At 42.6% G+C, this 24,887-nt stretch overlaps 1 protein-coding gene across 3 annotated transcripts in view; it reads right to left on the bottom strand.

Moving 5' to 3' along the window:
* The window catches only part of xylb (xylulokinase homolog (H. influenzae)), a 74,209-nt gene extending 50,959 nt beyond the window's left edge, over nt 1–23,250 (bottom strand). For 2 of the 3 annotated variants that reach the window (XM_014181342.3, XM_014181344.3), the window contains exons 1-15: nt 23,056–23,250; nt 22,543–22,625; nt 22,279–22,348; nt 21,286–21,366; nt 21,095–21,181; nt 20,094–20,222; nt 19,821–19,886; nt 19,465–19,537; nt 17,809–17,927; nt 15,462–15,543; nt 13,072–13,112; nt 9,834–9,949; nt 5,134–5,249; nt 4,876–4,949; nt 4,280–4,376 (exon numbers count right to left, since the gene is read on the bottom strand). In XM_014181342.3, coding sequence (XP_014036817.1) covers nt 4,280–4,376; nt 4,876–4,949; nt 5,134–5,249; nt 9,834–9,949; nt 13,072–13,112; nt 15,462–15,543; nt 17,809–17,927; nt 19,465–19,537; nt 19,821–19,886; nt 20,094–20,222; nt 21,095–21,181; nt 21,286–21,366; nt 22,279–22,348; nt 22,543–22,625; nt 23,056–23,109 — 1,288 coding nt within the window. In that variant the 5' untranslated portion in view covers nt 23,110–23,250. The remainder of the gene's footprint in view (nt 1–4,279; nt 4,377–4,875; nt 4,950–5,133; nt 5,250–9,833; nt 9,950–13,071; nt 13,113–15,461; nt 15,544–17,808; nt 17,928–19,464; nt 19,538–19,820; nt 19,887–20,093; nt 20,223–21,094; nt 21,182–21,285; nt 21,367–22,278; nt 22,349–22,542; nt 22,626–23,055) is intronic. The other variant, XM_014181343.3, reaches the window with a different exon arrangement.
* Between the last annotated feature and the right edge of the window lie 1,637 nt (nt 23,251–24,887).

Genomic DNA, 24,887 nt, shown 5'->3' with positions numbered 1-24,887 from the left:
TCAGAAGTGACATTTAAGTCAGTCCTCTCCTCTCCATTTTCTGTGATTAATCCATATCGTTTAGAGAGAAAACTGGTCAGTGCTGAGCAGGACATAAATCTACAAGCTTACAAGATGACTAGTGGTCGGAGTGAAGTAGTCACTAGATTTAAAGAATAGATTCAAGAAGGAGAGGAGATAGAGAGGAAGGGACATGAGAGGAGAAGAGAGAGAGAGAAGAGAGGAAGGGACATGAGAGGAGGAGAGAGAGAGGAAGGGACATGAGAGAGAGAGAAGAGAGGAAGGGACATGAGAGAGAAGAGAGGAAGGGACATGAGAGGAGGAGAGAGAGAAGAGAGGAAGGGACATGAGAGAGAGAGAGAGAAGAGAGGAAGGGACATGAGAGAGAGAAGAGAGGAAGGGACATGAGAGGAAGGGACATGAGAGGAGGAGAGAGAGAGAAGAGAGGAAGGGACATAAGAGAGAGAGAGAGAAGAGAGGAAGGGACATGAGGAGGAGAGAGAGAGAAGAGAGGAAGGGACATGAGAGGAGGAGAGAGAGAAGAGAGGAAGGGACATGAGAGAGAAGAGAGGAAGGGACATGAGAGAGAAGAGAGGAAGGGACATGAGAGAGAAGAGAGGAAGGGACATGAGAGAGAGAGAAGAGAGGAAGGGACATGAGAGGAGGAGAGAGAGAGAGAGAAGAGAGGAAGGGACATGAGAGGAGGAGAGAGGGAGAGAAGAGAGGAAGTGACATGAGAGGAGGAGAGAGAGAAGAGAGGAAGGGACATGAGAGGAGGAGAGAGAGAGAGAAGAGAGGAAGGGACATGAGAGGAGGAGAGAGAGAGGAAGGGACATGAGAGAGAGAGAAGAGAGGAAGGGACATGAGAGAGAGAGAGAGAAGAGAGGAAGGGACATGAGAGGAGGAGAGAGAGAGAGAAGAGAGGAAGGGACATGAGAGAGAGAGAGAAGAGAGGAAGGGACATGAGAGAGAGAAGAGAGGAAGGGACATGAGAGGAAGGGACATGAGAGGAGGAGAGAGAGAGAAGAGGAAGGGACATAAGAGAGAGAGAGAGAAGAGAGGAAGGGACATGAGGAGGAGAGAGAGAGAAGAGAGGAAGGGACATGAGAGGAGGAGAGAGAGAGAGAAGAGAGGAAGGGACATGAGAGGAGGAGAGAGAGAAGAGAGGAAGGGACATGAGAGAGAGAAGAGAGGAAGGGACATGAGAGAAGAGAGGAAGGGACATGAGAGGAGGAGAGAGAGAGAGGAAGGGACATGAGAGGAGGAGAGAGGGAGAGAAGAGAGGAAGTGACATGAGAGGAGGAGAGAGAGAGAGAAGAGAGGAAGGGACATGAGAGGAGGAGAGAGAGAGAGAAGAGAGGAAGGGACATGAGAGAGAGAGAGAAGAGAGGAAGGGACATGAGAGAGAAGAGAGGAAGGGACATGAGAGAGAGAGAGAAGAGAGGAAGGGACATGACAGGAGTAGAGAGAGAGAAGAGAGGAAGTGACATGACAGGAGTAGAGAGAGAGAAGAGAGGAAGTGACATGAGAGGAAGAGAGAGAGAGAGAAGAGAGGAAGGGACATGAGAGGAGGAGAGAGAGAGAAGAGAGGAAGGGACATAAGAGAGAGAGAGAGAAGAGAGGAAGGGACATGAGGAGGAGAGAGAGAAGAGAGGAAGGGACATGAGAGGAGGAGAGAGAGAGAGAAGAGAGGAAGGGACATGAGAGGAGGAGAGAGAGAAGAGAGGAAGGGACATGAGAGAGAGAGAGAGAGAGAGAAGAGAGGAAGGGACATGAGAGGAGGAGAGAGAGAGAGAGAGAGAGAGAGGAAGGGACATGAGAGGAGGAGAGAGGGAGAGAAGAGAGGAAGTGACATGAGAGGAGGAGAGAGAGAGAAGAGAGGAAGGGACATGAGAGGAGGAGAGAGAGAGAGAAGAGAGGAAGGGACATGAGAGAGAGAGAGAAGAGAGGAAGGGACATGAGAGAGAAGAGAGGAAGGGACATGAGAGAGAGAGAGAAGAGAGGAAGGGACATGACAGGAGTAGAGAGAGAGAAGAGAGGAAGGGACATGACAGGAGTAGAGAGAGAGAAGAGAGGAAGTGACATGACAGGAGTAGAGAGAGAGAAGAGAGGAAGTGACATGAGAGGAAGAGAGAGAGAGAGAAGAGAGGAAGGGACATGAAAGGGAGGGGAGAGAGAAGAGAGGAAGGGACATGACACGAGGAGAGAGAGAGAGAAGAGAGGAAGGGACATGACAGGAGTAGAGAGAGAGAAGAAGGGACATGAGAGGAGTAGAGAGAGAAGAGAGGAAGTGACATGAGAGGAGGGGAGAGAGAAGAGAGGAAGTGACATGAGAGGAGGGGAGAGAGAAGAGAGGAAGGGACATGAGAGAGAGAGAGAAGAGAGGAAGGGACATGACAGGAGTAGAGAGAGAAGAGAGGAAGTGACATGAGAGGAGTAGAGAGAGAAGAGAGGAAGGGACATGAGAGGAGTAGAGAGAGAGAGAGAAGAGAGGAAGGGACATGACACGAGGAGAGAGAGAGAAGAGAGGAAGGGACATGACAGGAGTAGAGAGAGAAGAGAGGAAGGGACATGAAAGGGAGGGGAGAGAGAGAAGAGAGGAAGGGACATGAGAGGGAGGATAGAGAGAAGAGAGGAAGGGACATGAGGGAGGATAGAGAGAAGAGAGGAAGGGACACGAGAGGGAGGATCGAGAGAAGAGAGGAAGGGACATGAGAGGGAGGATAGAGAGAAAGAAAGAGAGTGAAAGAGTACAGAGAGGGAAAGAGAGACATAAAGAGAGAAGAGGGGGGGACCAGAGAGAAAGAGAGAGAGCAGAACACCGAGCTCTTTAATAAACTGTAACCTGGGCGTCCCAGTCAACAGCAAATCACTTCTCCAGGATGCAAAGCAACAACATGCTCGTTCATAATATTCCATTTGAGGTGGATATAACATAACCTCTGTCACGCCTGCTCCCGGTCCTCCTCCCTGGCGCTCGAGGGCGCCAGGCTACCCATCATTATACACTCCTTTTACCAACAATACACGCAGCTGCGCTCATTGGACTCACCTGGACTCCTTCACTTTGTTGATTACCCCCTGTATATAGACCTAGAGTGTCAATAAGAGGGTTTCCTTTTACTAAAGAGTGATCTGTCAGTATGTGAATACATTATTCATTACTATTGATGGCCAGTGAGGGTCTTATTTGAAGTTAAATTCTCTGGCAGAATGTTGACCTTCGGTGACGAGTGAGTGAGATTTCAGCTTAGCCTTGGCAGTTCGGGCCAGACTACACACGCTCGCACGTACACGCTCGCACGTACACACACATAGGACCAGCCCCAAACGTCATAAGAGAAATCAGCATCAATCGGTGCACAAACCTGCCTGTCTACAGTATCGATCTAACCTGGTAGGCTCCGGCTCCTGAAACTCTCTGGGAAAATGCTACATTTTGAGCATTTCATTTTGCAATGGTTTTGAATTGAAAGGATGCATTGAGAAATAGCAGAGTGGCCCAGAGTGATTCCAATGATGACAGATGGACCAAACTGCTTGCTTTGTATGAAGGCAACAGACAAACAGATCCCTCATGGACTAATTTAAAATACTCCGCCTTGGCAGTAATCAATGTGCTTTAATTGAACTAGCATCATCTGCCAAGATCCATACAGTAGCAGTTAGTAGAAATATCCTAACGGATCACAATATTACTCTGTTTTTTTTCTCCTTCAGCAAATTTGACTGCAATAATGGACTTCTATTGCGGGGGAATAAAAAAATAATAATCTGCCGCTCGATACCAGGTCCTCAAGGCAAAATCACAGCCTTTGATTAATCACTAATATTCTGGACCAATATAGAGCCAAAATTGAGTCTGCCAAATAGCTGTGATAAGTGAGTGCACGGGGTAGCCTATTCAGTCCTCATGCTTCAATATCTTTAAGGCATTCTGTTCCCTTCCGGGGGTTTTTGAGTGAAACTGCATCCAGCCACTATGCTAAAAGACTACTGATACTGACCACAGTTGAGAGAGAGGGACAGAGATTGTGTGTGTGTGTGTGTGTGTGTGTGTGTGTGTGTGTGTGTGTGTGTGTGTGTGGGTGTGTGTGTGTGTGAGATGAAGAGAAGATAGATGAAGGAAATGCCAGGGGGGGAAAAAAAGAGTAAAAAAGAAAGAGCGAGTAGAAGATAAGAAAAGAGAGAGAGAAAGTCAATGTACAATAATGAGTTAGGAGGGAAGCAAAAAATGACTACGAGAAAGAGAGAGGAGAAAGAAACGGCATCCACTCACTGATCTTATAACCCAGCTTTTCGGCGTGGACCCTCTTTGCCAGGAACTGTCCCTCAACCAGGGCTCGGATTTCCCCCTGGGCGGAGAAGCCGGCTACCTGAGCGGGATGAAAGGGAAGGGGAACACAAAGAGAGGCTTTGGGAACGCAGGCAAAGGAGCAGGGGAGTAGATGGGAGATTCCTGCCCTTACAGAACTTTCTTTGACTGGGGGAATGGAGAGCCTCATTCCCACCGGGCTAAGTCCCCACCCCTTCTGACCTCTCTCCTCACATCACCCTGTATGACGTCTCCTAATCCTCCGGCTTCACCGCCCCGTTGAAGGAGTTCACAAGGATAAGGAAAAGAGGGTGACAGCGATACTGTAGCCTCGCGTGACTTATCTTTGTGTGTCTCTGACAATAAAACATTATAAAACATTGATCAATAAAAAAACTACATGCATTCATCTCTTACTTATGAATTACTTATGTGCTTGTACATCTTTTCATTTAGATGGAAACACAGAGAACTACTGTTTCCAGTTTTTCGTTTGAACTGCAAATAGAATCCCATCCATAATTTGACTTCCTTCAGTATACAGCAGTCTTTGCACTGACCTTCGTATTGTCTTTGTCAAATCTGTGAACTCCGACTGCAGACGGCGTGATTTCCATGGCATCAAAATAAATCCCTGGGAGAGAACGTTACATGCCAGCCCATTCAGAATCAGTCAGCATCACATCAAAAAAAATCAAGCCGTTATCTGAAAACCATGCCATTATCTGAATAAATCTGGGGCCTACAGTCTCTAAATCAATCCAACTTGATGACTAAAACAAATCTACTGATAGATACAGCATGTTTGACATCATCACCTATGTTCCCGTCGTTCCCTATTGGTGTAGTCCTCAGGACCGAGGAGAAGACTTCCCATGACCCTCCAGCACACTTGTTTCTGATCCTCTCTCTGGTCAGGGAGCCATTCTTATAGCTGGCAGGAGGCACACGTACACACACACACACACACACACACACACACACACACACACACACACACACACACACACACACACACACACACACACACACACACACACACACACACACACACACACACACACACACACACACACACACGATTTACCTGGGCTGAAATACCATAATTTAGTATAATTGAATTCAAAGCAAGCCATCTACAGTAAATGCCTGAGCATCCTTTCCGATTTTAATCTCCTTTGTGTATCAGCTATTATGAGTAAAACCACTTAATTTATAATACTCTATTTTACCGTAGATTAAAACATTATGGAACAGGAGTCATACAGACAGATGATAATGATTAGTAAAAGATGTCAATGTCACTTGGTGTGTGTGTGTGCGTGTGTGTGTTTGTGTGTTTGTGCAAGGTTACCAGTGGCACAATGACAAGTGGCAAATTTGTGTAGGACTGTATGTGACAGAATTATAGTTCAACAAAGTCTCAAGGAATTCAATTAAATGTCAATGCCACATAACAATCGTAAGCATTAGGTAACAAGGTTATTGCAGTTGTGTTTTTATATTCGTTAGTTTTTATTTAGTTTAAGTTTTATAAAAACAGATATTTCATTTTTATATTATTTAGCTTCAGTTTTAATTTAATGTTAGGGACATAAAGGGCCTCCTGAGTGGTGCAGCGGTCTAAGGCACTGCATCGCAGTGTTGCGGTCTAAGGCACTGCATCGCAGTGTTGCGGTCTAAGGCACTGCATCGCAGTGTTGCGGTCTAAGGCACTGCATCGCAGTGTTACGGTCTAAGGCACTGCATCGCAGTGTTGCGGTCTAAGGCACTGCATCGCAGTGTGCGGTCTAAGGCACTGCATCGCAGTGTTGCGGTCTAAGGCACTGCATCGCAGTGTTGCGGTCTAAGGCACTGCATCGCAGTGTTGCGGTCTAAGGCACTGCATCGCAGTGTTGCGGTCTAAGGCACTGCATCGCAGTGTTGCGGTCTAAGGCACTGCATCGCAGTGTTGCGGTCTAAGGCACTGCATCGCAGTGTTGCGGTCTAAGGCACTGCATCGCAGTGTGCGGTCTAAGGCACTGCATCGCAGTGTTGCGGTCTAAGGCACTGCATCGCAGTGTTGCGGCGTCACTCCAGCCTGGGGTTGGATCCCAGGCTGTGTCACAACCGGCCCGACCAGGAGTCCCATATGGCGGTGCACAATTGGCCCAGTGTCGTCCGGGTTAGGGGAGGGTTTGGCCCAGTGTCGTCCGGGTTAGGGGAGGGTTTGGCCCTGTGTCGTCCGGGTTAGGGGAGGGTTTGGCCGGGGGTGCTTTACTTGGCTCATCGTGCTCTAGTGCAGGCCGGGCGCCTGCAGGCTGACTTCTGGGTTAAGCGAGTGGGGGTTAAGTAAGGCATGGCGGGTCATGTTTCGGAGGATGCATGACTCGACCTTCGCCTCTCCCCAGCCCGTTGGGGAGTTGCAGCGATGAGACAAGATCATAATCACGAAAAAGGGGGGTAAAAATTACAACAAAAATGTTTAAATGTAAATAAAGTAGCGTGGGAGGCTAGGAGACATGTATGTGTGTTGGGATGTCACTTCTTGCTACTGTGGGTCAGTAAAGGTGATTGGTCAGATCATAGGTTAAGGTTAGTTTTAAAGATAGACTCAAAGAGATGACGTAGACGCACCAAGTAAACAGTAATAGTGGGTACATTTCCGCAACAACCAGGAGCGTTGAAGCGTGAAGCTAAATGTCTCTGCTGTTTTGTTCCTGTAGCTACCACTTTGTAACAGAGTGAAGCGTACCCATGCACATGCGCAGACACTTTGTGTGACTGTGTGAGACCAAAGTCTTGCTTTCAAAGTGCGCCTACATGTTGACTGCATGAACTTTACAAAAATCATTTGATCAGAGATCATGAAATTTTGACTGTAGTCGACTGCAAGTTTCTGCAGACTACCTTCATCCATCACCTGCATTGTGAGGCTCGATTGTCAACCAATCATTAGGGTGTTTTCAGTTTGACCCACGTGAAAGTGGGTATGGAACCAATTTGCCGTGATTTATGTGTACAGTGGAAATATACAAATACATTTGATATTTGAGGATCTTTCTTACTAATTGATTGTACAATGTACACACATAATATTATAATTTCAGTTTGTGATGTGCCATGTTGATCTGAACCACATTAGTGTCCAACTTTCAGCTGTCGCAGACGCACCTCCCCCAACTTCACTCCTCGCCTTTTGTCTACAGTCGGTTGCTTTAGCCTTACCAGTCAAACATGTCGTCTCACTGAGTCTACCTTTAAATGATAAAGTCAATCTCAATCTGACCCACCAGATTCAGAAGCTTGAAAACCCCATGAGAACAAAAACCCCATTCGATTATGGCACGACAAAAACGTTAAACTGAACATAATTCATGACGGTTTTTGGTTTATTTTCGATAATAGTTTCAGTATAGTTTTAGTTTTTCAAATGGGTTTGTTAATTATTTCATTTCACTACTAAACTGTTGTTTCATGATCCGTTTTCAATTTCATTTACGTTTTAGTTTACTATAATAACCTTGTTCACTACATTCAGTACATCTATGCCATTTACAACATGCTTTTATCACCAGGTCAGTTGTAGTACAGTGGAAATAATCTTTGTCATGTATCATGTACAGTGCATTCGGAAAGTATTCAGACCCCTTGACTTTTCCCCACATTTTGTTACGTTACAGCCTTATTCTAAAATTGATTCAATTATTATTTTTCCTCGTCAATCTACACACAATACCCCATAAACAAAGCGAAAAATGTATTAAAAATAAAAAACAAAAATACCTTATTTACATAAGTATTCAGACCCTTTGCTATGAGACTCGAAAATGAGCTCAGGTGCATCCTGTTTCCATTGATCATCCTTGAGATGTTTCTACAACTTGATTGAAGTCTACCTGTGGTAATTGATTGGACATGATTTGGAAAGGCACACACCTGTCTATATAAGGTCCCACAGTTGACAGTGCATGTCAGAGCAAAAATCAAGCTCTGAGGTCAAAGGAATTGTCTGTAGAGCCCCCGGGACAGGATTGTGTCGAGGCACAGATCTGGGGAAGGGTACCAGCACTGAAGGTCCCCAAGAACACAGTGGCCTCCATCATTCTTAAATGGAGACTCTTCCTAGCACTGGCCTCCCGGCCCAAACTGAGCAATCAGGGGAGAAGGGCTTTGGTCAGGGAGGTGACTAAGAACCTGATGGTCACTCTGACTGAGCTCCAGAGTTCCTCTGTGGAGATGGGAGAACCTTCCAGAAGGGCAACCATCTCTGCAGCACTCCACCAATCAGGTCTTTATGGTAGTGTGGACAGATGGAAGCCACTCCTCAGTAAAAGCGTCAGCAGCCCACTTAGAGTTTGCCAAAATGCACCTAAAGTACTCTCAGACCATGAGAAACAAGATTATCTGGTCTGAATTCCAAGCGTCACGTCTGGAAGAACCCTGGCACCATCCCTATGGTGAAGCATGGTGGTGGCATTATCATGCTGTTGGGGTGTCTTTCAGCGGCAGGGACTGGGAGACTAGTCAGGATCGAGGGAAAGATGAACGGAGCAAAGTACAGAGAGATCTTTAATGAAAACCTGCTCCATAGCACTCAGGACCTCAGAGTGGGGCGAAGGTTCACCTTCCAACAGGACAATGACCTTAAGCACACAGCCAAGACAACGCAGGAGTGGCTTCTGAATGTCCTTGAGTGGCCCAGCCAGAGCCTGGACTTGAACCCGATCGAACATCTCTGGAGAGACCTGAAAATAGCTGTGCAGCGACACTCCCCATCCAACCTGACAGAGCTTGAGAGGATCTGCAGAGAAGAATTGGAGAAACTCCCCAAATACAGGTGTGCAAAGCTTGTAGCGTCATACCCAAGGAGACTCGAGGCTGTAATCACTGCCAAAGGTGCTTCAACAAAGTACTGAGTGAAGGGTCTGAATACTTATGTGATAGTTCAGGTTTTTTTTGACGTACAAAAATGTCTAAAAACCTGTTTTTGCTTTGTCATGATGGGGTATTGTGTGTAGATTGATGAGGAAAAAAACGATTTAATACATTTTAGAATAAGGCTGTATCATAACAAAATGTGAAAAAAGTCAAGGGGTCTGAATACTTTCCGAACGCACTGTACCTGAATGCCTCAGAGAAAGAGCTAAGTTGTTCAATAAATGATACTTCACTAAGAGAACTGAGTCTATAGGCTTAGTCTACATTTTTACATTTACATTTTAGTCATTTGGCAGACGCTCTTATCCAGAGCGACTTACAGTAGTGAATGCATACATTTCATTTCGTGCATTAAAAAAAAAAAAAAATTGTACTGTGGCTAAACCCTACTCTATAGACCTACTGCACCTCCATGGTCTGTTTCTGCAAAGCTATACTGTTTCTGCTTATGTAAGTTTTCAGAGCGTATTGGCTCTAGATCTATTGTGACGGGATGTGGCGCTTCTTCGCCATTTGTTAAATGTATACCATTCTAATGTGAACTGCGGGGGAACTACTTTGTTTCTGAAGACGTGGGGGTAGTGTGGGAGGTGTTTACCATATCAAAGCCATATAGGAGGGGCGGTCCACTGGGTTGCAGAAGATGTGTCCTTCCACTGTGGGCCTCGGCTCTTTGATCCACAGGAAGACTGTGTCGCTAGTACCAAGACTCACCTGGGAGTGAGGAAGATAGGAAGACGGAAGGAGAAACAACTTATATAACCACTTATATAACATATACCTGAGTGTACAAAATATTAGGAACACATGCTCTTTCCATGACAGACTGACCAGGTGAAACCAGGTGAAAGCTATGATCGATTTTTGATGTGACTTGTTAAATCCACTTCAATCGGTGTAGGTGAAGGAGGAGGAGACAGGTTAAAGAAGTATTTTTAACAGACACTACATCAAAGGGAAAATTCAAAATGTTGACACCCTCCCTGTACAATATTCGTTTTATGATTTGCTACATCGCCCTCCCAACTCAAGACACCTCCTCTCACAGTTTGTCAAATACATAAAGGCCTCTACTAGTCATCTCATGGAGACCTGGGGTAAAGAGTAAAATAGAGATCTCAGATGATCTATGGGGAGAAGCACTGTCTAGAATTCACTCCTGTTCTGTCAATGCCAGATATCAATTGATACAATACATAGTCAGGCATAGACTTCGCTACTCCAAAACCAAAGACCCCAGGTCTCCCCACTGTGTGACACTGTGTGAAAAATGTAAAGCCTCAGAGGGTTCATTAACTCATCCTTTTTGGCCCGAACTTAATAATTTTTGGAGGAGCATCTTTGATTGGTATTCAAAAGGTATATGAGAGGGCCATTGACCCTGACGCAGAACTCACTCTCTTTGGCTGCTCAGAGTCTCTTCTAAGATTGTCCAATTAGGAACAACAGGCTCTGATGTTTGGAATGGTGGCGGCAAAAAAAATGATCCTCACAGAATGGAAGTCACCCACCCAACCTCGCTTCCATAGATGGTTAGCAGAAATGATTAAGACCATTAACTTGTAAAATATGAGTTTTTTCAGGACTAACTCCTCCAACAGATTTCTCAAGGTTTGGGGTCTGTTTCTGGACCATCTGGACAGAGACTGATTGTGAACATTGACTAGGAATGCTTACTGTTGTTGTAACTGTCACTGTTGCTCTATTCTTGTCCCATGTCTTGCTTAAGCAATACTTCATTTCATGTCTTGCAGCTGTGTTTTTTGGTTATTTTTTTGTGTGCTTTTGTTTTGTGCTAAATTGCAAAAGAAAATCCTTTCATTTTTAAGCCTTGAGACAATTGGGACATGTAGTGTTTATGTGTGCCATTCAGTGAATGTGAATGTGTCACTCAACAGTTTCTCATGTGTATCAAGAATTGCACACCACACAAAGGACATCCAGCCAACTTGACACAACTGTGGGAAGAATTGGAATCAACCTTGTAGAGTCCAGGGCAAAAGGGATAGGGGGGATTTATGTTAAAAGTTGGGTAAACAAAATACAAAATTCCCTTACGCTGTTTATGACCACGGGAAGATGTTTTTTTGGGGGGGAGACATTTCTCCCTGCTCTCTTCATCATATTAATGCTGCAATATGTAACTTTTTTGGCAAACAAACCAAGTTCACATATTTTACTAGGCAGGTCAGTTAAGAACAAATTCTTATTTTCAATGACAGCCTAGGAACAGTGGGTTAACTGCCTTGTTCAGGGGCATAACGACAGATTTGTACCTTGTCAGCTCGGGGATTTGAACTTGCAACCTTTCAGTTACTAGTCCAATGCTCTAACCACTAGGCTACTCTGCCACCCCAAATAATATGTGGGTTATAGATCTGTCAATGAAAGCAAGTCTAAGAAGTCTAATCTGTTCTATGTGCACTATTTCTATGATTCCAGTGCTTAAGTTTTGTTTTTGCATCTTTTACTTTCGGTTTTGAACACTAAAATACAATATTTTGGGAAATAATTTTTCACAGCGGTTTAGATGGTACAATGATTCTCTACACTATACTTGCTTGTTTTGTCACATAAACTGAAATTAGGCGAACTATAAAACAATTTGCAACCAGCAAATGGCAGAGCGATTTCTGCATAATGCATCTTTAAATGGCAAGTGCAATAATTTGGTAAAAACTAAATTACAATAATTTCTTTTTTTTCTCCATTGTGATTTATCAGGGGGTGCTGCAGCAACCTCAGCACCCCTACTTCCCGCGGCTATGACGTTGATTACTTTTTCAAATCCAATCAGTTTTCCACATGGATTCAACGTCATCACATTACATTTTTTGGTTTAAATGATGTGGAAACAACGTTGATTCAACCAGTTTTTGCCCAGTGGGTTGCTTCTTAGCAAAGAGCTATTTCTCAAGCAAGAATTTTGCTAGGACTGTCTGGGAGTGATCTGAGTTGGGAGAGAAAAATGGAAAACTAGCTGTTATTAGCAGAGGATTGGAACTTTGGTTGAACTTTTCTTATTATCTATTAACTAATTTACCACCTGGTGATGTCACCAGACAGGCCAAAACTCCATCGCACTAAAAATGGCAGAAATTTCAGTTGGTCTTTTCAAACTGCTTTTACACTAAAATGGCATTATCATCATTTTCACAATTCTACAGTATTATTACAAACTCTTAGTGTGGAAATATATATAAAACACAGGAAATCACATTTTTGACTGCAATGAGCCTTTAAGTGAAGACATGCAAAACAAAATCTGATTAGAGTAAGTGAATTATATTTGGTTGTAGGTTTCTGAAGTGATTTCAAAGCCGGTAGTCAAAGCGCATCTCGAAAAATGTGTGATTCCCTCATTTAGGTGAAGTTCAAAGCGAGCGCTGTAATGCGTTTAATGCGTTCATTCTACCAAGTGTTCCGTTTGATGATGAAAACAGCTTGATATTGCTCCTCGTCGGACAATGGCGGACCTCTTGGCATGAATGATTTAATGCCATGAAACCTCCATGTGGTCCTTAACATGGCTTCCTTGCACCTTACTACTCTACTGCTGCAGCTAAAGAGGCTGTATGGAAGCTTAGTTGCAAATTGTTCACCTCAATAATATTAATCAATTTCTTATCTCCTAAAACGACAACATCCTTGCTCATGGGTCTGGGGAGGTATGCCCTTGTGTCCAATGAGGTCATTTCTGAGTAGCCTCAGAAGCAAGAGTTCTGTACCTCTTTAAGCACTGAAATGCAACTTGATAGCATTTGAGCCCTATACCCTTTAATTGGCTATGATATGATGTATTGTGCTTGAGCAGAAAGAAAGATGAAAGGTCTTACGGCTATGTCTCCTTCCTGTAACCTCATCCCAGCCAGGGACCCTGGAATAAGAAATGAAAACAGCATTCAGACTTGAAACACACTAATTGAAGATTGAAAGCCAGTAAGAAAGTCTAGTTCCCTTTAGCCCACGTTCCATTCATCTCTCTTGCCTTTGTCCTTTAAAATGGGATGCGTCTGCACAACATAGACACAACATAGATTCTCTCAGATCTACTTGAGTCACTGAACATGCAGTACCGTATTGAGACGTTTAATTTCAATTCCATCCGCAGACTGTGACCTAAGGTACACTCTTAGAAAAAAAGGTGCAATCTGAAACCAAAAAGGGTTCATTGGCTGTCCCCATGGGAAAACCCTTAAGAACCCCTTTTGGTTCCATGTAAAACCCTTTTGGTTGCAGGTAGAACCTCTTTTGGGTTCCATGTAGAACCCTTTCGACAGAGGGTTCTACATGGAACCCAAAAGAGTTCTACCTTGAACCAAAAAGGGTTATCCTATGGGGTGTATATACTGTATATTGTCATTGTTCTGTATGGACAACAAGGTATACAGGTATGGCCCATAACAAGGTATACAGGTACGGCCCATAACAAGGTATACAGGTACGGCCCATAACGAGGTATACAGGTATGGCCCATAACGAGGTATACAGGTATGGCCCATAACGAGGTATACAGGTATGGCCCATAACGAGGTATACAGGTATGGTCCATAACGAGGTATACAGGTATGGCCCATAACGAGGTATACAGGTATGGCCCATAACAAGTCCCAAATTCTGCTGTTGAGTTGGGAGTTGCTGGGCAGATCTTTTACATGTTTTAATTTTGGGGGCTTCAGAGGGCGGACCTGGTGGAAAGATTTATTAATTCCAGTCTATTGGATTTCTTGGTGACCTTGCATAGAGTGTTAAATCAATCTTTCCCATGCTGTGACGCATACACACGCAGGCCCCTGAAAGGACGACAGTCCCGAGAAAAATGGCCCTCGGACTGGATTCTCATTTCAATTCTTCACCGGCGTTCAAGTCTGAAGCTTAGGAATAATTTTGAGAATTTCATATCTGTCATTGACCTTAAAAAATGGTTTGCTGCGATGATTTATTGGAATGTAGTAGTATAAATATATTGATAAGTCGACATCTTTATGTATTAGTGTGTAGAATAAATACAATCCATATACCTTCCTGAGCTACTAAATCATTCTCAAATCTGGATGAAAATATGAGGGCTTGTTTAGGCAAGACACAGCGGTCATGGACATGTAGTTTGCCTCGATACTTCTGTCCCTTCACATCTCAGAAAATTCATTCAAGTGAGTTTTTTGCATACATGATAACTATTAATGATACTCTTATCTACATATCAATCAACAAACAATTTGAATTAAATTACTGAATGCACCATGGCTCTTCAAATCTTAGCATAAGCCCCTGCATTGATCAACTAGCCTAATCAATTCTTACAATGATCAACTAGTATAAATACGAGGACAGCCATCTCACTGTCTAGTCTAGGCATTCATAACCAACTCCTTATGTATCCTGCCTCCCCTTCATCTACTATATCACACCATGGATAATATTTAATTATATCCAGGCAATTTCAAAACGGTATCAATTAGTCCATTGGCTATTGTTTGGCTGCTCAAACCGAGCTGTGCTGAAAGAGCTAAATCTCAACCGACTGTGCCAGACTCCCTCACACAACCACCGTCTGGGCGTCGCCCGCCTTTTAATTGGTCGTAAAGCCCCTTTTATGCAGATGACTGCTGAGCGGACTAGCAGAGAGGAGAGCGGTCTAGGCTTGTTTCAGTGTTTACGCGGCATTTAATTGAAAAAGCAGAGTCACCACCTCTAGTCTACAGACACGGGCAGCACACGGCACAAGTCGCATGGCGATAGTCTTAAATGCATAGTTTGGGATTTTGGCAATGAGCTGTACCCAAAAATGTTCAGTCATTGTGCTAAACTAGTTAGCATTGGCTCGGAAAAACTCTAACTTCCTTCATACTGGACGCAGAGACATAAAACATTGTATCCACGAGTTCATCTGACTCTGGGGAAATATATAAAGAACTTCATTGCCAAAATCCCAAACTATCCCTTTAAACCAGTGCCGCTTGCTTGGCGAGGGGCCAGCTCTTCTCTCCGTTCATCAGGTTTATATCAAGCTGCCTGGGAGGAGGGCGAACATGTGACCACCGCCGCCAAACACTCATTAGAATCTGCACAACATCCATGTGTAGGATAGGAGGAGCGGAGGAGGATCACTGGAGCAGATCAATGCAGTCAGTACAGTGCTACTGCCACCCAGTGGCCAGATGACGGAAAATAGAAAACAGAGGCCCCTGACAAAGACAGCATCAGAGCATGATAAAGCTCTTACCTGGGTTATCCCCAGTGAATGCCACCACTTTGCAGTCCTCTGGGAAGCCATAACGAGAGACATGGTAAGGAGAGAGGAGGCCCTGTGGAGGGGAACCAGGTGAGGTTAGGGTTTATAGAAGAGGATGAGGAATAAAGAGATGTGAACAGTCCAATGTTAGCTTTAGCAGTCATCAGCGTTTCCTATGGATATTGTGCAAAGCAATCAGTCCTTGACTTTTCCTAAATAACTAGAATAGACATGAACCATGTAAGGTGGGATAAAGGTCACACATTTATCTGCAAGGTATAGATGCGGTAAACGCAGACGTTCCATTGACCAGATTGGCACACATTCAAGAAATCTGATCTAACAAAGTAGATATTCGTCAACTCCATCATGATTTATGTATTGATTACTTAAGTCCGATTTTGATATATTTGGCTGTTTTCGCTGCATAACATGTAGAAGTTGTCCCTTTTCAAGTTTTGAAGAAGTGACTGCTAAATGCTAACTCCCGCGCGCATAAACTGGTTAGCATAACTAGCATAAAGAAATCGCTGGTGGTAGTCAAATTTGTTTTTAACTGTAATGCAGTTGATTGGCAACGATGACATGAACATGTGTTGGGGTTGACATCCATACAAGCATTATACTCCGATTTTTACCTCAACATGAAATACACATATAAACAATAGTTTTGATGGATGGCAATGAGGAGACTCGGGATCTTACCCCCACGGCCCTTTCCCCCACGCGTTTCCATGGCAATTCCATTGTTTTGGTCGAGTTCGATTTTACCACATCTATGTTTGTTAGCTAGCCAGCCACCAGTTTTAGAGCAATGATTCTGTTAATTTTTCAAATTAAATGCCAATATGCCAACATTCCATTCAAACAATGCACTCAATCCACAGCCACACATTGGCTAAAATCAGTTGATGATAGGACTTACTGTAGACAAGTTGTAAAACTACTGATATTGTATCATATAATAGCACTAACTTTCCCAAACATTTATGGTCTGTTTACATATATTTTAAGGCTATATATACAGAAAGTGTATAAAACCATAAACTGTATTTATAATTATATGACAATATTTTAGGTTGACAATTATATTACACAATTTCTGATACATCACATGCCTTACTTGTATTTAACTGCATAAATAAAATCTGGATTATGTCTCTACTATGTCAGTACATCACTGGGGCCATGCTTCCTGCCATCCAGGACCTATATACTAGGCGGTGTCAGAGGAAAGCCCCAAAAATTGTCAGACTCCAGTCACCCAAGTCATAGACTGTTTTCTCTGCTACCGCACGGCAAGCGATACCGGAGCGCCAAGTCTAGTACCAAAAGTCTCCTTAACAGCTTCTGCCCCCAAGCCATAAGACTGCTGAACAATTAATCAAATGGCCACCGGACTATTTACAGTGACAACCCCCCCATTTGTTTTGTACACTGCTGCTACTCACTGTTTATTATCTATGCATAGTCACTTCACCCCTACCTCCATGTACAAATTATCTAGACTAACCTGTACCCCTTGTATATAGCCTTTGTTATTGTATTACTTTTTATTTTTTACTTTAGTTTGTAAGTAAGCATTTCACGGTAAGGTAGTTTCAGATAGATTGAGGTTTCCAAAACACGTAGCTTTGCCAAATAACTCTCAAAATTGGAGATTAGCTCTTATTTAAAAAAAAATATATATTTGTCTAAGAACAACCTCGGTTTCTGTGCCCTCCACACGTGAGCATGCAGTAGCAGATCGCCTACAGTAACATAAACTAAGGAAAATACTTTTGTTCATAGAATTAACAAAAAAAGTGTATTCTAATGTTACCCAAGACCTTTATAAACACAACCAAAGGATACGTTTTCCGATAGTATATATGAAATTAATTTATTAGACTGTTAGAATGTTGCAGACAAAATGGCTGTTCATTGGCATAGTACGGGGGTAGTGAGGCCCGGCAGTTTAAGTGTTACGAGGATCCAAAGACAAACAGGTGGAGCTGGGACGAAAGCCTTGATGGCCCCAGTTCTTTATCCAATTATTGCCGGAGCCCTCAGGCTGACCTACAACTATTTAAATACAAACATTTGAATATGAGGTGATACGATGGATATTATGTAGCCTACATGACCTGACCCAAGGACTTGCAACTGAGGAATTCACCAAAAACGTACTTATTTTACAATGAAAATGTAAAACAACCTTCCACGTGAGATGAAATCACAGCCCATTCAAAAGTCAAAAGTTGATTTGCATTCCTTATCAGTTGCCCAGCCAGGAGAATAGACAAAAAATATCAACACATGGTCAAGAACCATGATAATGCATATAGGGGTATCTCACCAAGACAGCTGAAGAATGCACAAGGGCTCCCAGCCTCTCCTCCAGGTGAGGAGCAGTAGCCTCAAGACAGGAGTCTGCCCACTGTTTGCTGAATATGTCCATCAAATTCATCCCTGAACCTTAATAAAGGAGAAGAATGAACATGTCACGAATCAGAACGACTGATCAAGCCTTTCCAAAGAACATAGAATATACAGTGCACCTCAATGGAAGTCAATTTTATTAGAATGCGGATCACGGAACCGAGTGTAACAAATGTTTGGGTAACCCTTAATAATGACTTTTATTAAAAATCATGAATAAACTATTAATACACTTTCTATGCATAAGTATTTCATTATTTCTATACATTTATAAACATTGAAATTGTCTTATTATAAATGTTTTTATTAACTAAATCCAATCTCACTAATCTGAATTTATGTTATTCATAAACTGTAATGCATGTTATCACAGCACTGTGGTATACTTCTACGTATATGCCAGATATCGTTGTGCTGATAGACTAGAATGTCATGTGCAAATTGTCACAACTACTGTAATCTTCCTGTATGATAAACAAGACATTTCCCTCATATTGCCCTGTTGTATATTGTAACGAAATTCAGGTGAAAAACAGGCTACATGACTTGATTACAATGTCAACCTGGTTTCAGTGCTGCTGATAACAGATGGAGAAAAATCCCTTGGCGACCTTATTGCACAAACACAATGATGAATGTTATCCAGCAGACCTTAAAAGAATGGTTCTGCCAGGTAAAAACATTGTAATGAAATAAGTGTCAGAGATAAGTTCGAGCCAACTTGGAGAGTTAACCCACTGTGTTCCCATAGTAAGTGATGTTTCAAGCATGCTGGGGTAAAGTAATATGGTCTGAAACAGCTAACTCTTTAAGGATTTGTTTATTTTTGTATTTAACCTTTATTTAACTAGGCAAGTCAGTTAAGAACAAATTGTTATTTACAATAACAGCCTACCAAAAGGCAAAAGGCCTCGTGCGGGGACAGGGGCTGGGATTTAAATAAAGAAGAAAATATATTTAAAAAATAGGACAAAACACACATCACGACAAGAGACAACAGAACACTACATAAAGAGAGATCTAAGACAACAGCATAGCAAGGCAGCAACACATGACAACACAGCATGGCAGCAACACAACATGACAGCAGCACAACATGGTACAAACATTATTGGGCACAGATAACAGCACAAAGTGCAAGAAGGTAGTGACAGCAATACATCACGCAAAGCAGCCACAACTGTCAGTAAGAGTGTCCATGATTGAGTCTTTGAAGGAAGAGATTGAGATAAAACTGTTTAAGAAGGATCTTCACTCCCAAGGTATTTGTTCCATAGTAGTTGTACTTAAATGTTATATTATAACATGTTATAATGCAGGATAACTTTATTTTAGGGTAATGTTTGCACTAGTATTTACAATGAAATGATGTGCTACCAATAGGTACATTCTTGTGCTAAGTGGTAACTAAACTGATAACAAATTGTACATGCAGTACTCATTTGTTTTAATAAATCCCAAAGTGAAACAAAAAAGTGAAACATAGCTTACTATTGTGTAGTAATTTCTGTACCATTCAATAAAGTGCTACCGATAACAAAATCATCATTAACCATTATCATCAGTACCTTACCGTCACTGTAATCAATAGCTGCATAGCTGCCCAGGAAGAGAGAGGCAGCAAAGCTGCTTACCAATGAGATTCTCTGAAGTGAAGAGCAAAAAAAGAAGGGGGAAATATTTCAGACAATTACAGAACTAGTGAAATTCTATTGATCTTTCCTACTAAATCAACACAGAATATGTTCCACAAAGAGAGCAGAATTATCTGGCATTTTTAGAGCCCTATTTACCTTCATTTATTGAATTCACACAGATATGCGACCTAGAGTAGTTTACCAATGGAGCATATAAATCATTGGATTTAACATAAGACAATGGGGAATGGTGATAGCAGGCAAGTAAAATGGGCACGACATGTCACCTCACCTCTGTGTCCTCGTACTTCTCTGGTTGGGCCTTGTAAATCTTGGCGATCTGATTTCCAGTGAAACGCTGAAAGGTAATGTTATAGAATTGATAAAAAAGGTCAGCGCCTTTAGTAAATATTGGATCCCCCACATACGTGTACAGGTGTTACCTGTGTCCATATCACTTGGAGACATGAATGATTGAAGTTACTTGTAAAACAATGAGTAAAGTAAGTGTCAATTAAGTCAATCCATCAAATCCATCCAGTCAAGGAAACTGAGTCTTCCTCACCTCATAGGCCCGGGAGCCTGTGATGTCTGCAACTCTCTGAGCGCCACCTATTGCTGTCTCCAGGTACTGACACTGCTCTGTAGTGCTGGAGTCCATCCACACTGGACTATCTGACACTGCAAAACCACCCTGTTGGCACAAGTACAGGCATAATGTATCAATATACAAACTGAGAAATCAGATGACAAGAAACTAGCTTATTTATTGCAATCCATGGAATCACTTAATAGAAGTGGAACATGCACAACTAAAATGTATTCAATAAACAAAGTGTTTGAATGAATCAAAACAACTACTAATCAACTAACTACTGTAATACTCTCAAAATATATATCAAGGCATTCAAAGACAAGAACAAATTTGGAAGAGAACCAGGTTTGAGACAAAATGTTCATAGAAACGCCTTCTCATGGTCCTTTTAGACTTGCAAACTCACTGATGTAAAAAGGAGGCCCTTCAGCTTAGTATTAACTGAATAATCCTCAGGGTTTGATTGTACTGTTGGATTAATGAACAAACATTGGGCTATAGGGTTGGCTGTGCCTGCAATGTATCAAAGGATGTGGCAAATGTGTTTTTTTCCTCCCCCACACAAGGAAGGTAATGTATTAACTTTTAACCAGGCGGACACCGCCTATTTGACATTTGCCAAAAACAGGGCACTGTATTTCAAATCAAGTGGTGCATGTCATTTGTGCTTGTTGCTGATACTGAACTGTATGTGAAAAATTAAATGCTTCTACACCTGCATCGCTTGCTGTTTGGGGTTTTAGGCTGGGTTTCTGTACAGCACTTTGAGATATCAGCTGATGTTAGAAGGGCTTTATAAATACATTTGATTTGATGGGACGATGAAGTTGACTATCAAAAATGGGAGATAATTGTTTTATCTGGCATGTCACTAGCAAACATGCACTCTACTCTGCTGTAGTAATAAACATAAAGGACAACCAGAGAGTATAGAATCTCTCCCTGCTACTGCCATGTATGGGACCACCTACCTTCAGAAGTTCATGCAAACTTTTTCCTGGATGGAGATCCCTGAGAACTTGGTTGGTCCCTTTCCTCCAATACACACTGCCATGTTGCTGTAAAAACAAGGCAATGATGAAATACAATACATGTAATGCCTGACTGTATTCAAAATACACAATGGAGCACTATAATAGAGTACTAGTAATAGTCCACACACCTGGCCACTCCCAGATAGAGCTTTCACACGCGAGAAGTCAAATCCTGCATTCTTCATCTTGCCAAGGATCAGGTCAAGTGCCTGGGAAATCACCATGGAATTGCTCAGTTAAAAATCACAGGACTAAAACATGCTCAGCTCTGCCAATGGCATCCTTATTACGCATAGATTGCTCTTGAATCTGATCTTGGTGACTATTGATTCAAAGTGTTGTGTATTTCTGCTGAAGACCACCCTGCATCCTACTGCTGGCTTGCTTCTGAAGCTAAGCAGGGTTGGTCCTGGTCAGTCCTTGGATGGGAGACCAGATGCTGCTGAAAGTGGTGTTGGAGGGCCAGTAGGAGGCATTCTTTCCTCTGGTCTAAAAAATATCCCAATGCCCCAGGGCAGTGATTGGGGACACTGCCCTGTGTAGGGTGCTGTCTTTCAGATGGGATGTTAAACAGGTGTCCTGACTCTCTGAGGTCATTAAAGATCCCATTGCACTTATCGTAAGAGTAGGGGTGTTAACCCTGGTGTCCTGGCCAAATTCCCAATCTTGCCCTCATACCATCACCGCCACCTAATCATCCCCAGCTTACAATTGGCTCATTCATCTCCCCTGAAACTATTCCCCAGGTTGTTGCTGTAAATGAGAATGTGTTCTCAGTCAACTTACCTGGTCAAATAATTTAAAAAAAGATAACAGTGAGTAGTTACTTACAAAGAGAGATATCTTCCCAAAATTTGAATTAACTGCAGTTTAATAATATTAGTTTAATCAACCTTGCAGTGTAATGCATTTGTTACAACACTTTGGGGAATTTTATTGCTGTAGGCCCTACCTTTGAACTCAACGGAATAACAGCTTAGATGGAAGTTAATTCAGTACTTCAGCTATGCAATGGTTTGAGAGTGAGCAGACCACTGAGCTACTAGTACTTTTACTGAGTACTAGTGAAGTATTCACTGTGCAGTGCACTAATAAGTAGTAAAGTATTCATGGTGGACTACCTTTACCCACATGAGCACAGGAGAAGTGACAGTCAGACTGTCTGCATGGATATGGACCCCTCCCTGAGTCCTGGGGAGATGAAAAGATAGAAGTCAGTTTCATGGACTAATTCCAAACTGTGTAGACTAGCCTACTATCAAGGGTGTAGGATTTGCCCGCCTTGGAATTGTGCTGCTATAGTCGAGAGGACATAGCTATTTATCAGTTGGCAGCACACATATCATCCTACACATTATGAAATGTATTTTTTTATTTTGTGTTACCCGAATTCTGGCAGTTCACTGTCAAACTGCACACTGTCCTGGTGGACAACACTGAGGTTCCCATCAACAGCAACCACCTTCAGCTGAACACATTGGGGAAATGGGTTGAGTAAGTTTAGGAACTACAGTAGGATACAGGAACAGAAGTGCCTGCTTTGCAGCCAATGTAGTAGGAAGAATGGCAAAATGTTATGAAATAAGCAATTCAATGTTTGGCTAGGCTAAGTCCGAAGTCCAGTGGAATGAAAGGAGAAAACATGTTACGCGCATTTAATTTATTAATGAATGCCAGAACCACTAAATATTGCTTATGTAGCATGGTACACATGGGCTATTTGAAAGGCTATCTTCCCGTAGGCCTATGCTATGTCAAATGTTCCAGATGAGCCTTCATTTGTAGCCGCTGATTCATCGTTTTCTCTCTTCTTCCGTGTTACACAAAGTCTACGCGTCTGCGTATAGGCAATATTGCAAACCGAACGACGTAAAGCATGCATTATAATCTGAACCTACTTGTTGAGTGCTGAAATCAAACCCCAGGTAAAATGAGTCGGTGGACGCAGCCATTGTAGTCAACACATAGTTCTACGTCCTAAAACTGGAAGTGCAACACTGTATCGCTGTTTCTGAACAGTGCACACAGGGTTCATGTTTAAAGGTGCAGCGCACTCCAAAAATGCAATATAGGCTGCAGTTAAAGACTCAAACTCTTCTAGCTATATCTTGCCTACGTTGCATTTTGTTTAATCAAATACGCTCTGGTGAGTGGCTTTTTGAATACTTCATGACAAACGTCATAAACATTTACGACAAGCAAAAAATACTGTCTCTTTATATACTGAACAAAAATATAAACGCAACATGTAAAGTGTTGGTCCCATGTTTCATGAGCTGAAATAAAAGAACACAGAATTGTTCTACATGCACAAAAAGTTTATTTCTCTCAAAGTATGTGCACAGATGTATTTAAATCCCTGTTACTGAACATTTCTCCTTTGCCAAGATAATCCATCCACTTGACAGGTGTGGCATATCAAGAAGCAGATTAAATAGCATGATCATTACACAGGTGCACCTTCTGCTGGGGACAATAAAAGGCCACTCTAAAATGTACAGTTTTGGTACACAACACAATGCCACAGATGTCTCAAGTTGAGGGAGCGTGCAATTGGCATGCTGACTGCAGAAATGTCCACCGAAGCTGTTGCCAGATTATTTAATGTTAATTTCTCTACCATAAGCGTTTTAGAGAATTTGGCAGTATGTCCAACCGGCCTCACAACTGCAGACCACGTGTAACCACGCCAGCCCAGGACCTCCACATCTGGCTTCTTTACCTGCAGGGTCGTCCGAGACCAGCCACACAGACAGCTGGTGAAACTGAGGAGTATTTCTGTCTGTAATAAAGCTCTTTTGTGGGGAAATACTCATTCTGATTGGCTGGGCCTGGCTCCCTGTGGGTGGGCCTGGCTCCCAAGTAGGTGGGCCTATGCCCTCCCAGGCCCACCAATGGCTGTGCCCCTGCCCAGTCAGATTAGGACCTAATGAATGAATTTATTTCAATTGACTGATTTCCTTATATGAACTGTAACTCAGTAAAATCGTTGAAATTGTTGCATGTTGCTTTTATATATATTTTGTTCAGTATATATATATATATATATATATATTCCTTATTGTCTATTAGGTCTGTTGCAAAAAGTAGGATAAATGCACCATAAACTTACTATTAAACTAACCACAAGCATTTCGCTACACCTGCTAAATATGTATGTGTGACCAATACAATTTGATTTGATTGCATTCAGTTAGCTTCAGATGCTCCACCCATAGCTTTTAGTATTTGGACATTTACAGACAGACCGACAGGAAGAGACAAGAGATCAATTTTATTTTATTTGCTGCATGAGTTATCAGCAGCTCATTGCTTACTTTTCAGAAACAGGAAATCCACAGGTCTCCACAAACAATTCATGGAAGTGGGACTGTTTTGCATAGAAAATCACTGTGGTAATGATATCTTTGAAACACAGGCCTCCCTGCTTTAGTAAGGAGAACGTGTCAGGCAAAGGAGTGATGTGTGAGTATTTAACTAAGCAAGTAACTTAAGAACAAATTCTTATTTACAATAATGGCCAACCCCGGCCAAACCCTGACGACGCTGGACCAATTGTGCGCCGCCCTATGGGACACCCAGTCACGTCCGGTTGTGATACAGCCTGGAATCAAACCAGGGTCTGTAGTGATGCCTCTAGCACTGAGATGCAGTGCCTTAGACCGCTGTGCCACTCAGGAGCCCTAAGCATTGGGCTCCCGAGTAGACTAAGCATTGAACTAAGGGCTAA

The sequence above is a fragment of the Salmo salar genome, chromosome 29, assembly GCF_965601325.2.
Source record: "Salmo salar chromosome 29, fSalSal1, whole genome shotgun sequence".
Lineage (NCBI taxonomy): Eukaryota > Metazoa > Chordata > Actinopteri > Salmoniformes > Salmonidae > Salmo > Salmo salar.
This window is presented reverse-complemented; position numbering and strand designations above follow the sequence as displayed.